The sequence below is a fragment of the Filicampus tigris genome, chromosome 1, assembly GCF_054856515.1.
Source record: "Filicampus tigris isolate MCC_2025a chromosome 1, RoL_Ftig_1.0, whole genome shotgun sequence".
NCBI lineage: Eukaryota > Metazoa > Chordata > Actinopteri > Syngnathiformes > Syngnathidae > Filicampus > Filicampus tigris.
Genome location: NC_141217.1, coordinates 7,541,266 through 7,557,211, shown reverse-complemented (window position 1 = coordinate 7,557,211; position 15,946 = coordinate 7,541,266). Strand labels below are relative to the sequence as shown.

Here is a 15,946-nt window from a genome sequence, read left to right as displayed (position 1 = left end):
GCTGTCCTGTGAAAACACTTATGTCCAATTTTGGAAGAAAAAAAATAATTCTGACGTTAATGCGATGTCTGTAAAGCAGAAACACCGTTGACGTAAATATAAGAAAATGGAAAAAAAATGGACATAAGTGTTTTTGACATGACAGTGACGATATGCATGTTTATGTTAGATTTAGTTAGTTTTTTTTCCAATCAGTTTCCAGTCTCTCTGTGCTGCCGCGTCAATCTAATCTGCAATGGGACTGTTTTTTTAACCAGTCAGATTTCATTCACTGGCCCACAATAACATCAGCATTTTTCCAACCTCCGTGGTCAGAGCAAACTTTTTACTAATCATTTCATATTTAGCATCTCTGATGAGTTTGATGCATTCAAATTCATTTGTATATGTTTTTGTCACACCCAAAGACAGGTCGGATGGGCTCGGTTGTACTGCAATAAAACTGTTACTTTTATTTCGAAACAAACTTTTCTCATGGAAATAGGTAAAAGCGAGAAGAAAGAATGTAGATTTTAGCTATTTAGCATTTAGTTTTTTTAGCTAGAGGAGAGGGCCAAAATATTGAGAGAAGTTAACTCACAACATGAGAGTTGTGCATCAGTATCTCACAACTAAACTTTATTACTCCTCCTTACACCTTTTCCCTCCTCCTTTCTCCTCCACCCCATCTTAACTTCTTTCCTCATCCTTCTCTCTCATTTTCGACAACGCTACTACACCCACCCCTCCGCCACCTTGCTTCTATTCTCAGGGGCGTCCCTGACCTCATTCATTCATCTCTCTTCACGACACTAGACCGCCTAGCGCTCTACATGCTCCACTCTCTCTCTCTCCTCTTTGTTTTTCCCCCTTTATTCCTACCACTTTCACGGCCCCCCACTAGCACCACATCTATCTCTTCCTCCTCCTCGTTTTGTACTCCTTTTCACTCACTCACCCTCCCCCTTTGTCTCGCTCCAACCTATTGCCGGAGGGGAGTGATTGACAAGCAAGAGGGGGGCTTGTAAAAAGAAATTTCGCTCTATACAGTATAGGCCTATATAATGAGACTGTAGATACACACATGGTTTGAGGTGTCCGTCCAAAAAGTCAGTTTACACTTCCTATTTTTTTATTTCATTCGGACGGACGTGAGGCCAGGCAGCTCAGGCTTTGCAGTTTTTGTAAGCATGCCGTATCATTCCCTTGCCCAGGGATTGCCAGTTGACGTGGACATTGGAAAAACGCTGCAAAATTGCTACCTGACAAGAGGTTTCGCTGTCCCCGACTGAAGTTCAGACCAGTTTGAGAAGCTTTATGGCCACCACACTGCCCCAACACGAACACCTTACGCTTCGCAAAACATACCACCTTTCTAAAAACAGGAATCGTACTTGACAAACCGAAAAGCACAAGGCTTGCGACAGCTGATGAAAACACCAAACGCTTAGCGGAGGTGTTTGCGCAAAACGAAGGAAATGCGGCGGGCTGCACTGGAACAGTTCAGCTCAGTTCAGTAGCTGCTTCTGATAGTGATCAAGCTTTACCTCTGCTAACTTCAGGTTGTTGAGCGTGATAAGCTGCTGCTTGGAGCCTTTGAACTTTGGAAGGAAATCATTCGAATGATACGGACTTATTATTTGTAAACATGGTGTTTCATTTAAAAAGTTCACATATCAATCGGGACTCTAGATTAATCCCCTAAATTTAAATGCTGGAAGAGGCTGCAATTTTTCATCAGTGCTACTGGGGGGCCTAACAGGACCACACATTTCCTAACCAGATGCATGAGAAAAATTGAGTTTTAATTAAATATGGACAAAATACATCCATGTGTGCAAAATACATGCTCTTGGTATATTTCATTGTTATAATATATTTTTCAATGAAAAAACACTATCATTTTATTTTTGCAGTACAAAGAGAGAGCCCTCTTGCATAAAAAATACCATTCAAGGGTGACACAAAACTGCTGAACAAGAAACCAACATTAAGTGCCAGTACTCACTTTGTACTTTTTTTTTTTTTTCTACAAAAATCAACTCGTTAAAAATTGTAATATTATTGAGGTTCTGTCTTTGTCCTACATAATTTCAAATCTGCAACAAAAATTGTTAAGCTTACTCATGTATTGGCAGAAGTGGACATTTTGAAAAAAAATTGACCATCCGTTATTCGTCATCCGTCTGCAAGGTACCCTTCCATCGTCCGTTATTTGCCTTTTTTTTCCGAGGGTGAAAAAATAGTACCCGCCTATAGGCCGGTCCACCTCTGATTTTAAACGAGCTTCCGCTTATTTAGGTCGTAGGAAAGAAACGCACAACGGTAATGCGTGTAATGAAGCATAGCGTGAGTCACGTAGGCTGGGCAGCAACATGGAGCCTGTCGTGCGAGTTGGCCTGACTCTTATTATATACAAGCACTGGCGCAACTAAGACATATCTGCCATCTAGTGGTAAATGGTGATAGTACAACTCAAAACTACAGTCGACCCCGCCATTTTGGCAGTTCCGCACCCGTGGATTTGCATATTCATGTTTTTTTCCTTTCTTTTTCATATTTTGGATTTCCCCGGGCTTTGCGCAAAAGTTAATCAAGGGGCCACTCAAAATGTAGTCGCGGACCACCAGTTGCCCATTCCTGACTTATAGACAGATCGCAGTTGTGTGTGTACATATTAGGGCTGGGCGCTGTAGCGACATTTCAACATTAGCTGTGTGAGCATTAGGAAGATTGGAAGCCTGGAGAGACTTCTGACGTTCTGAGGAGGAAGATTCCGTACTTAGCCTCTTTTTCACCATGGGGGCAGCAGCCCCCAAGCTGGTCCAAGGATAGAACAATAAGTTCTACCCACCATGTTCCAGCCAGCAGTCATCCAAGGTGCTGTCATATCAACAGCAAATAAGAGTATATTTGGACTGGAATACTGTCTCTAGTTTCTTCTGAAGTCAATTGCAGATTCTTACTAACTTCTCCCACTGTTGACTTTGAAACCATTAGACCTTCAGGTGTTTCCACTTTCCTTTTTTCCCAAAAGGGTGGACCTTTTTATCCCCTACTTCCCGTTCCTTGGTTGCATTTTCTGTGTCACAGATTTTTAATTTGAAACCTTCCCATCCCTAGCAGCTGGACCATTCAGCCACAAATTTGCACGGGTCATTTGCATTGATCTTGTTTTTATAGTTTTTAACTGTTTAAAGCAATATGGATTACAATTACATTTCGGAACACTAGGAACAATAACATTGAGGAACCACTGACTCACACATTAAGAAAAAGCATGCTAAACTTGAAGGCAGCCAGGAGATCAAATGTAAGTATTCTACACCAAAGAGATTTGAGCTTTACATATGTATTGAAATATATGCCATGACATTAATAATTTTTAATAAGTATTGGACCAGAGGGATGAATACTTTAAAATCCACATTGGGACATCTATCCATTTTCTATTTCATGTATCCTGTTCAGGCTCACTCAGGGAGCTGAAACCCATCACTGGCTGTTGATTTTGGGTGAAAAATGAAGCACCCAGGACGGGTCACCACTCATGAGTGGTCGTTGTAGACAGAGACAGACTACCACTCACAGTCACTGAGTAAGAACTGAATACACACTGCCTGACCTCAGGCAATGTACCTACCAATACACTGGCAATGAGCCTTCATATGCGGACAGTGTAATTTATGCAGTTTGGTTCAAGGCTTTAGTGCCATCTTCTTGAAAACATGTCGCCCCCTAACGTTCAACCTGGTACACTGCAGTTACCTCAACCCCCAGTTAAACCAGGGAATGAGACAGCAATTCTGTTAACGTTGCGAAGCATTTATAAACATAAGGAATCTTTTTTTGAAACAACTGAACAGTGAAAATACAACTGAACACCCTTCTTCATTTCTCCTGTTTTAATAATAGGAGCACAGTTATGGAGGCCAACGACAGTTAAAGTGAATGAAACAGCATATTTTTCTCAGTTCTCTTCCTGCCTCCATGCCCCACCATCACGTAAACAGGAAAACGGCCATGTAAAAAAATGGCGTGAACTAATAGGGACAATCAACATTTAATTTCATGCAGTGAGAAGTGACAATTGGTTGCAGTGTAGTTTTGAAAGCGAGTGATGGCACAATTGAGCCAAGGTGACATGGCAACACAATCACTTGGTAATACAGACGGACCAATAATCAATCACAATGTTATCCTCCTAACATTTATAAATAATTATTTTGAAAAACAATAAATCTTCATATACAATATGTTCATGCTATTTCGTGCATTATCTTAACGGCCTCATATGATGACAGTTATTAAATATACATATTGTATGTTGAATAGCTTTTCTGTACATGCCTTTTTTTAAATATTCGTAATAAATATTTATATGGCATTCATAAATAGAAGGTAGATAAATCACATGACTTTGGGAATACGGCTCATTAAAAGGAGACTTTGTTGTGTTGAGACAATGAATGGTTATACAATATACTTGGCACAGGAAGAAGGATTTGAAAAACAATACATTTTTAGGGCAGAAATTTGGCATCACATTTAAAAGAGATCTAAACAGCTATGAGGAGTGTTGAAACACAACTAAGTGGCATCAGGCTTCTGGAGCCGGTCGAAACTAACTTTGATTTGATCGTTAAAAAAAGGGCAGGGATGCAATTTTGTCTCCTGGTCGAATACGAGGCTACAGGTGAGAGGCAGGTGGGGCCGAGTGAGGCACATGACATGGACGCTATAGTTGACGAATTGGAGGAAGGTTGAGGGTTTCCAGAGCGCTGTGGTAGAGCTCCCGCAAGGCTCTCAACAGATACAGGCGGCAGAACATCTGGTTGAAGAGATGAGGCAAGGGCTCCTGGGAGGAAAGACGGCAAAAGGAGTCAATGATGACATTTGAACAATACAGTAGATTGCACATACACTGGAACCTACTGAGTTGAAGGACACACAAGTTGTACTAGTCAAAATGTTTCCGTGCAACATCATTTAAGCTATTTGCTGAGAAATGCACCCAAGAAAGCAGGGTGGTAAACTCTTCAAGATGATGCACAGAAAAGTCCGGATTTTTATTAGCAGTGGTTAACAGCTGATCAGCGGGTAACGGCAAGCTGCTCAACGCAAGTAAGTGCCAAACTTAAGATAAAGGGCTCTATTATTGTAGACAGCACATCTACGGTGGGGCACAATTTTTAGTTTTTAAGTTAGACAAAACTTGCTAAAAAACTTGTGTCATATGGATTTTACCAAGCATTGTAATTTATAGCTACGACATTTCGGGAAAAAAATCCACCTGTTGCTGAACCTAACCCTTGATCCATAAAGATGAGTAAATATATTACATAGTATGATTATTATTAAATCAGATTACTAGAGAAAAAACAACGGCAGATTCGAAATCAGCTCAAAAGAAAAAATCAATTTCTGTTGGGGAAATGACATTGTGAATATGAACAAATGAGGGAGCGGCGTGTCTTCGAACTTTGTGGTTTCACAGTACAACTTATTAGTAACACTCTCCGAACTAATTTCCTTTAAAGAACTACAAACATGGCCTCACCCCAAGGACGTGCACTCTGTTGTAGTACGAGCTGAAGTCTTTACTGAGAGACACCAGAAACTTACAAATCTGAGTGGGGGGAACAAATTAAAAGAGCAGTTAAGTAAATGACTCAACATTCGATGCAAAATGTCATCACCGGTGTCCTCTGACCTGCTCGGTTTTGAGATTGACTCTAGCCCCCCCCCCTTCGCAGTCCAACACTTGTCCTGATTGGTCCAGCAATTCAGAAAAGGGAATGAGGTAATTGAAAAGGAGGAGCCACTCACCCTGCAAATCCAAACACAGAAATAAAAAAAGTGAAATCAAAAAAAACTTTTAACGTCGATAAATAAGAATTTAATGAAGGCGTACCTCTTCTTTGAGGGCAGAGAAGTCTAGTTCTGAGCCATCAGGGATTTCTGGGTACAAACCTGCAAATAGGAAAGAATGTAAAATACATTTGGAAGAACACATGTTTTGCCGTGCTTTCTTTAGAGATTAACAAAGGTGTATACAGTATTATGGAAAATATGCTTTAAATGGTTTCTCAAGCTCTCATGATACTTCCTGTCGTCATCAAGCCATCTTCTATCTATTGCTTGTGTTTTTTAATGAGACACTGAGTGCATTTAAAGTATGCAGCCCCCATCGAGCCCAACACTGAAAATTCCTCAGGCCTCTTATCTAAAGTTGTATGTACTGGTGTTCATTCGGATTTTCTTGTCACTGGACGTAATGTTTTTATGTACTGCATGTACTGTCACATCTCTTTCTACGTTTGACTGGCCGGGCAGGGCTAGGCTGGCGGCAACAAGTCCAATTGTGGTCTAAAGCCACAAGGGAGCAGTGGAAGACCATGGTCGTGGAAGAGGTTTCGAAAGTGGCGCAGGACCATTACTTCATCAAGACCGTGTCCCAGGGGAAACAAGGAGCGTGGACTCACTGGGAGGATACCACTCTCAGTCGTAACATCTGGCGAACTCCTCAGGCACGGCTCAGTTTCTTCCTGAGGGCAACGTACGACACCCTCCCATGCCCTCAAAACTTGGCCCAACGGTTTGGAAGCGAGGGCAAGTGCCCTCTGTGCAGTGAAGAAAACAAAGGTCTCCAGAACATCGTCCCCAGCTGCAACATTGCTCTGATGCAGGGGCGTTTCCGTTGGAGGCACAATCAGGTGCTGAGGAAGCTGGCAGAGCTGTTGGAGAGTTGCAGGGTGAAGGCAAACGGCTCGTCAGATCCCCAGCGACGAGGCATTGCCTTCATCAAGCCAGAAGAGGAAAGGCAGAAGACAGGCGCAGGAAAACCAGCACATCTACTTAACCCTGGAAAGAGCTGGGGAATGTGCGTCGACCTGGACAAAAAAACTGATATCCCCAACCAGGATCACACAGACGACGCAAAGACCAGACGTTGTGATGTGGTTCACGGCTGCCAAGAAAGTCCTCATCATTGAACTGACGGTGCCATGGCAGGAGGGAATACCAGTAGCACACGAGTTCAAGTGGTCCAAGTAGAGCGACCTGGCACAAGAATGCAGAAGCTGGTCCACGACCATTCATCCCGCAGAGGTCGGATGCAGGGGTTTTGTGGGAGGGTCGACAGTCCGACTCCTCCGCTCTGTGGGAATGACCGGAGGAAGCTTGAAAATGGCAAGCAAGGAACTGGCGGAAGAGGCAGAGAAAGCGAGTTTCTGGATATGGCTACGGAGGAATGACAACAGTTGGGGCTCAACACCCCAATGAGGTCAGTTGCAGGGAGTGGTGTGGGGAGACGTCCCCAAAACCACTGCCCCCCCCACCGCGAGATGTCCTGGTCAGGGGGCGAAACATCAGTGAACGGTGGCACCAGCTGACGACCCTGCAACTGACCCTAAAGTGCACTGGGGGAGGTGCGACAGGCATAGATGCCAAGCAGATGAACCTGTACTATTCAAATGACTTCCTCCCTGACCTTTGTGAATTGTTGTGTTGATTCAAAGTCCGGACTCTCACCTTTCTCCACTCCACGGTCGTAGCTGTCGAACAGCGTGTGCAGTCTGGCGCAGTTGTACATCACAAACACGCCGCCTCTCGGTCCCTTGGTGGACACGCCCCCTTCTCTCTGGACATCCAAAGTGACCTGAACAGACGGGCCTGAACTGTCTCATACTACAATATAACTAGTATTGGTTTTCAAGACAAATTTGGAAACTTGAGTCAAAAAGGACAATGATAACAGTGAAAAACTCTAGATTGGGAAAAAAGTAAATTACAGTGAGCCTTGCCTTTGAATAGCGAAAATCTTCAAATAACTGACACTCAAACATAAAAGTTTACATTAACTGCAATCCCGCGTTGCATTTTATCCAAAGGACTTTATTGATATTATTGTGCAAAGACAAAGTTAATGCATGATCCCCCGGCGGCCATGCTTCTTCATTTTTTAAATGAAAAAAAAAAAAAAAAACCTCCGGCCCGGCCGGATGCCCATTTTTGGGGCGGAGGGGTGGGTGGTGTCAAATAAAAAAAAATGGCTGGATCAAGCATGGCCGGAAGTGGATTTTAGTCCGGCCCACCAGTCGGCCCTCATGGGTGTGACGTGCTCGCGAGGCGGCCAAATTTCATCTCAGCCTACTCGGTGAAAGGCTTCTTTTTAGGCTTCTTTCAAAACAAATTGTGTCCGGGAGGAAAATCAAGCTGTGCACATCACTCAAGTATGACACTGGCACATCAGCACTTCCCTACTTCCGGAAATATGCCATAGCAAAATTGCTGTGTAGTGGTTTGCTGGCATGCTTTTATTTTGAAGGCGGGGAAGTGTGAAGGAGGGGAAGTGTGGAAAATAAGTAACTTGTTGAATGCTTGCAGACTTGTCGTCTATTGGACCCAAATAATTATACAATACGACAAAACCAACCCCAGGCCTCGCAATGGAGGTAAGTACGGTACACGCAGCTGCGTTGTTGTGTCTTTCACAACTTAATAACTTGGAGAAGTCTCAGAGCGCAGCTTCTTTTTATTGCGTAAACGGCATTCATTCACAGACGAGTTGAATCACTGATAACACTTGAAATTATAATCACTCCACGCATGTCACGGTGCACTGAGGAAATCACAGGGCGAATAACTACGCCTGGAAAAGTAGGTGCAATGCAGAGGTTGTGAGTTTTAATCTGGCCCGGGCCTTCCTGTGTGGAGTTTGCATGTTCTCCCCGTGCCTGCGTGGGTTTTCTCCGGGTACACCGCTTTCCTCCCACATTCCAGAAACGTGCATGGTAGATTAATTGGACACTCTAAATGTTTGCGAGTGTGAATGTTTGTTTGTCTGTGTGTGCCCTGAAATTGGCTGGCAACCAGTTCAGGGTGTCCCCTGCCTACTGCCTGAAGACAGCTGGGATAGGCTCCAGCATGCCCGCGAACCTTGTGAGGATAAGTGCTTTGGATAATGGATGGATGGATGGATGGATGGTTTGAAAAGGACACTTTTCACAATTATGTCTTATGGTGTGCTACAATAATTGTTTAACTATAATACATTTTCCAGGTTGTATTGTGACAGCTGGAATAGGCTCCAGCATGCATTGTGAGGATAAGTGGTTTGGATAATGGCTGGATGGATGGATGGTATTTCAATGAGTGCTCTCTATAAAGTGTTAAAACGTGGTTGATCTACACTGACAGAATCAATGGATGGCAGGCTTTTGAGTGTCCTTGCAAAGAAAGGCGGCTATATTGGTCACTGATTTGTTTTTGAATGTCAAGAGATGTATATTTGTGAATGTTGAGCTGTTATATTGATTTCCCTATTGAAAATAAATAATTGAAATGGGTACATATTTGTTTTTTGTTAAATTACCTAATAATTATGCACAATAATAGTCACCTGCACACACAGATATCCTCCTCAAATAGCTCAAACTAAAAAAGCTCCATTCCAACTCCGAAAAATATTCAGCTTTGATATTAATAAGTATTTTGGGTTCATTAAGAACATGGTTGTTGTTCAATTATAAAATTAATCCTCAAAAATACAACTTGCCTCATAATTCTGCACTCCCTGTATGTCACTGTATTTGAATGTACTGTTTGTTTTGATAGTGTTGCATGGAGAGCCATGTTTTTCTTTTAGGTGCTACTTGGTATAAAACACTTGAAAACCACTAATCTACTATAGCCAATCAAACATCTATCTGTCAATCATCAATCAACTTATCTATCTATTAATCTGTATCTGTTATCTAACTGTAATTGAATTATCTATTATCTAAGATGTAGCTCAGGCCAGACTAATTGCTGCCTAGGAATTGAAACAAGTAAAAGTACATGCTCTGTAGCAATATGCAAGCATTGTTATGATAAACAAAAAGAGAGTGATGGGTGGTATTTAACTAAAATAATCATATACCAATAATATAATAATAATAATAGAATAAGATCATATGAAAGTGCATTGTAAATAGTACAATTCCCCAATACAAACTGAACAGAGTGAGGTTTTTGCCAGATTCAGAATGAAAGTTTTCATTTTGTGTTCTGAGCTCTAGCTATGAGCTTCAGGCTCCACCGAGTTTCTGTTATTGTTGTGCTTGTCGTTTTTCTTTTGTTTAAACAAAACATTTCATGTTTGATTGTGAGGAGCATAGTAGATTGTAAGAATACATAAAATTCCTATTAATTATTGTAAAAATAAATAAATAAAAAAAACTACGGATTGTTTTCTAAATGCTCATTACAGTAATTACAATCTATGAGTAGCGGTATGAAACGCCGTGTCACGTTGCAGACTCACCGGACTGGTGTGGACTGTGGAGAGAAGCTCAAATCGGATTGTAGCAGAGCTCATGACCCTGATGATGTCATCCCATGTCTGACCTACAAAGAGGTGAAGGAAAAATTGCATTCATTTACTGCAGCTAATGCTTAGTTATCAATTTCCTGAGTCATACGCGCGCACACCTTCAACTTGATCTCCATACTTCATCTCTGAGGCCTCCTTCATTTGACCTCTTCTAAGCCTGATGAAAGGACAAAAAAAATCCCACAAATCTTAATATAGAAAAGCAGCTGAAATACCAGCAAGCATAACGTAAAAGGAGTTTAACAGCATTCGCATGTTACTGGAGAAAGAAAAAAATAGGGACAGAATATGTGGTGAGAAGGAGGAGGAGAAACGCTGTTTGAAGAGGATGGTGTATCTTACTGCAGGTACTGTGCAGAAGAGAGTTGAGAAGAAGTAGTCTTGACAGGCCCACACACCAGATGTCTCTGCAAACACCCAAGAAGAGCAGGTAAAAATAGGAACACATGCGAGTGAGCGCGCGCGTGATTACCTGCGTGTGCGTCACCCCGCTGGCTCTCCACAGCATCGCTATCTGCTGTTGGCGGAACTCATCCTGGCAGGAAGTCACATGCAATGCTGTTGCCGTGGCAACCTGCAAAACGTTACCAAATGTGTAGAAATCTTTCATTCGTAGCTCTGTTGTGTGCCGTTACATGTCTCTGTGATCGAGCGTGCGGTGGCTTACGGTGCAGTCAGCTGTGGCAAGGTCCAGTTGTGCCAGATGGGAAACGCTGTCCCTGTGGACTGAACGCACATGCACCAATTATCTGTTAGCAGCAAATCGGGACAAAAGGACACAATGCTTAATTAACTCGTCAATCTGGTGTTGGGTCAGACACTTTAGTTCCATCTGAATCTGAATTATGTAAGAAAGAAATGTTGTTTGTTAAAAACATCGGAGTAATTCTAGATCTACAAACATTAACATAACTTACTCTACCTTTTAATTATAACCTTTGGCATTGAGTGCCCAGCAGTGCTTTCTAGTAAAAAGGCACTACAAAATGTTTCTTAAGTAAATATTAATAAAAATGCGTTCATTAGTGTGTAGCAGTACAGAATAGCTGCAAATGCACTAGTGAATGGTTGTTGGTCCATATGTGACCTGTGATAGGCTGGCAAAGGCCAGACCATAGAATATCTATGCATGCACATGGAGAACACGCAAATTCCACACCGGAGGGCTTGAGATGATGGTTGAACTCCACCGTACGGCCACCCAAAAGTCATATTTTTCATTATTCAAGTTATTTTCCATCATCTCTGCTGCCCTCACTCTGCTATACACTGTCAACTATTATACTTACGCTGTGCTGTCTATACCTTGCTATCTAATTATCTATTACTTATCACAGTTAAGACCCCCAAAAAGTAGTACCACAACTCATATCACGGCAAAGGTGAGCTTGTTTTTTTTAATCTGAAAATTATTGTTTAACTGGAAAAGGAGGCAGGGTTTACTTTATCAGACAAAGTAGAGAGATGGGAAATGTGTAGTTTCCAATGGTCTTTGACCAACTCAACAATCTGGAGGGAACACTGCTGAAAACATGTTGTCAGATATTTTAAGACTCCTCCAAGTAAAGTACAGACATGTTGACACGTCCTGCTGGAGACAGTGTGGTTTTATGCAAATGACTTTCGTGTATTTTGGGGATGCTCCATTTTAATATCTTACTGGAGAGAAATACATAAAGCGATGAAGGCTGTGTATGAAACCCATCTCCCGTTGTTAAATTGAAAAAAGGACGTGAAGTTATTACAATTTTTTCTTGCGTCTATTCTAAAAGACTATTACCAGAAAGTGCTGCCTACACTGGAGGTGTGGTTTAGGCTAATTCTTGATCTATATAAAATGGAAAAATTGACTTACAGCCTGAGAACTCAGAAAGCTGAGTTTGACCAAATTTCGGCAAAAATTGAAGATTTTACTAACTTGTATTGAATTTTAGACCTAATCCTGTTTCTGAATTCACTAACCTTCTCTGATTGTACTTTAAATAAGCCTTCTTTGTGGTCTGCTGTTTACATGTTCCTCATTTTGAAAAAAATTAAAAAAACGGGGACTGATGTACAGTAAATCCAAGTTGAAAAAGATTGTATTTTTGTACATCTTTCCCTGATCAAAAGACAATTGGGGGAAAATGAAAGGTATTATTTAACTGGAGAAGACAAAAGTTGTGTTGAGAGAAAAATGTCTTTCTTTACATTTTGACAAAAGGTTCTGCCTCCTCAATATCTTGTAAAGCGGCAATGAAGTTAAGTCTAATCAGCAGTGTGTGGGCTCCATTTAGAACACCTGCTGAGGTTACTTGGTCGTACCTTACCTGTGCAGGTTCCCAGGCTGGGGTCATATCCTTGCAGCCCCTCATCCTGGAACACTCGTTTTAAGTTTATCCTGACTGCTACTTCATTCTCGCTCTCGTCTGCCTTCTTCCTGCCTGGCCCTCTGCTCGTCCTCCTGTCTCCCTCAATTTCCCTCTCTCTGTACGGCGACTTTTCTAGCGCTTCCTGGATCTTCTCCTCCCGCTCCTCATTGGTCCAGTAGGCTGGGAATGTAGGCCAGTCGATGCCCAGAGTGCGGAGAAAGTTGACGATGCTGCTGTCTTCGGGCAGCAGGGGGCACAGGGACACTGTGAATCTGAGACAGACAAGATAGACAGCTTGTTTCAAATGTCATCGCTATCATAGCTAAAGGAACAGTCATTATTACAATGTCAGGTAAGCGCCACACTGTCAATGTCATTTTGTTTACTTATAGCAATAATTGTTTTAAAATCATCATCATCATTATTATTATGTTTGGCGGTAGTGTTGTTGTTGGTAGAAGTAGTAGGAGTAACATTAAATATGTTGTTGCTGTCCTATGAACCACTTCCATCTACAAAATGCTATTGTTTGATTCTGTGTTAAATAATATTTAGGAATGAGAGAAACAAAGGAGATGCTTTCCGCTTTCCACAAATGCGAAGTGTTTCTTTCAGCAACAAGTGGTCTAGTGAAAAATATAATTCAATCAAAAGGGGCTGATGGGAGGAATTATTTCAAGGAACTCACCCTTGCCCTCTCAACAGCGCCCCCATGTGGTCGGCCAACAGAATGGTCCTGAGTTGTCCCAGAGTGAGTTTCTCAGGAGTCGGGAGTTCGGGTTTCGGGTGCAGGGCCGGACAGTTGAGCACCACGCAGCCCTGCCTCTGAACAACGGGCGCCAGGTACTCGGTGGCTCCGGCTTCCAGAACGGTCCTGAAAGCGGCGACTCGGTCCACCCTCACCCTCAGACCTTCATCCACCACCTCCCCGCCCGCCACGGGGAGAACGCCGCGGCCTCGCACAGACAGAATCCTGGACATCACTGCCGGGGGAACCTGAGTGGAAATGAAAAATACTCAACTGTTGTATGGTAGTTGATGTATAAACAAGCATTAATGTTGCAAAAGTGATTTGGTGATGTATCGGCATTTTGGAGCCAGGCTGACCAGAGGTTTTACATTTACTCGTGTAAGTTTGCTTGTATTTAGTTCGTGCTTCTTTTCAGTCTTTGTCGGGTCATTGCTTCTTTTGGTATTCCTGTCCTTTCCCTGTTAGTGAGTCGACTCCTGTTTTTGGTTTGCTACGTTGTGTCTAGTCTATTGAACTCCTATTCATTTAATGTTTTGATTACATATGCCTTGATTACCTTTTGGGAAAATAAATGGCTTTTGTTTTGAGTTACTGCTGCCTTGCCTCCCTGCATTTGAGTCTACTAAGTTGCCACTACCGCCACACCAAATGCAAGTTGTGACAACACATGCACAGATAAACACACACAGATGCAGTTGTGCGTGACTGTCTGACCCATATTGTGATCTGCCGCTCATGGGTTCATGATTACCGCCTCAAGCACAATGTCCAGTCGATCTTGATGGCCCTTCCTTTAAATATTGCGTGTGTGTTTTTTATATATTGTTCTTAATTGAAATGTATTGAAACTCCAAGTCTCGCTCATGTTGACAGAATAATGAAGGTTCGGATCCTCTGTTGTATTTTTGGAAACCCACATACTGTGTCTAATGTATGTTGCAAATCCGTGTAAAAAATGTATTATATATGTATACAGTATATGACCCTGGATGCCTTTTTGGTTTTCAATTTATGTAATTCTCCAAATGACAATATTTGTGTTTTGGAATTTGGGCGTGTTGTCCGTTTTTATGGAAGACATTTTTAAAACTCACAAAATATCCCTATAAATAACAAAGAAAAGAAACTGATAATTTTGCAGTACAGTATTCTCTTTTTCTTTCCCAGCACTGTGTTTTAACATAGCTGTGCATTTCTTTAGCCTATAAAATCCTACTGTACGGGGGTTTAAATGAACAATATTACGCCCTAATGGGACACGGTGTGGTCGTATGAGTTGTAATCAACGTTGTGGTAGATTGTTAAGGTTGTGGACTAATTTGTGCCAAATAAGAAGGTCGTGTAATGAGCCAGTAGCCAACCTGTCCATCCGCATAGAGCGTGTTGAGCATGCTATTCGGCGACAAGAAGTCTCGGGTTCGGAGGTTCTTGGCGCTGCTCTCCTTGAACCACAGCTTCTCCTTCTCCTTCTCCGGCTCCGGGAACATCCTCTCACTGCCCCTCTGGCCAGAGTCATGGGCATTACCACGCGTGGCCCGCAGTGCGGAGCTCAGCGCCCGGACCGTGGGAGTGATACGGAGGGACGAAGACGACTTCTCGATGTTCTCCATCGTTATCATAACAACACAAACGGGTGTAGCTAGAAGCACATCGGCGCCATGCTAATGCATACGCGCTGGTGGTGGTGAGTGGCAATCCGGGTTCATCCAAGCGTGGACGCCACCGAGAGAAAACAGGAACAGTACTCGTCGATGTCAGATATTGGCTAAAGTGGAAAGGGCGCATTGGCTGTTTTTCCCCCCAACGGGAACGAATAGCTCCAATTCGTGTTCCCTATCGGGTGTGTTTCCACGTTGGACCGAGCCAAATATGTTTGGGGACTGTTTCGCGTTGAGTCTTTTGTCGGGAAAATAAACTTACTGCTCTTTGTTTCACTCTGAAAGAACAACAACAGCAATAATAATAATAATAATAATAATAATAATAATAATAATAATAATAATAATAATAATTACAATTATAATAATAATAATAATAATAATAATAATAATAATAATAATGCTATGTCTGCTCACAATTAACATTAAGAATAACGCAGAAAACATTTTAAAAGATTGCATAAACGTTGATGTTAAGATTCACACCGGGGTTATAATAGTTTTGGATTTTTCGTTAGGCTATAGTTAGTTTTTATTTCGTTTTGACTTTATTTTTTTAAAGATCGGTTACTTTTCTTCATTCGCTCCCATTGAGATATTAGTCTTTTCACAGTCCAGTCATTCAATCCCAGGATTTTATTTTCAATTTTTTTTTCAAACGTTAAAAACGTCTGGCAGTGAATGAGTTAATTAGATTTTAGAGACAGTTTGTTAGTTTTCATTTTTTTAAAAAATTTTTTATGAATAATAAAATAATGATAATGATAATAATAATAATAAGAGGCAGTGGTGAACTGGTTAGCACGTCCGCCTCACAGTTCAGAGGTCG

General features: G+C 41.9%; 1 protein-coding gene across 1 annotated transcript; it reads right to left on the bottom strand.

Moving 5' to 3' along the window:
- Positions 1-3,869: 3,869 nt before the first annotated feature.
- Positions 3,870-15,271, bottom strand: dalrd3 (DALR anticodon binding domain containing 3). Its single transcript, XM_086049831.1, has 13 exons — positions 14,821-15,271; positions 13,397-13,704; positions 12,667-12,980; positions 11,025-11,083; positions 10,830-10,931; positions 10,700-10,764; positions 10,456-10,514; positions 10,289-10,371; positions 7,513-7,639; positions 5,894-5,952; positions 5,693-5,809; positions 5,540-5,608; positions 3,870-4,837 (listed from the first exon to the last, which is right to left on the bottom strand). Exons 1-13 carry the CDS (start codon positions 15,076-15,078, stop codon positions 4,718-4,720), a joined length of 1,740 nt encoding a protein of 579 aa, XP_085905957.1. The 5' UTR covers positions 15,079-15,271; the 3' UTR covers positions 3,870-4,717.
- Positions 15,272-15,946: the final 675 nt, after the last annotated feature.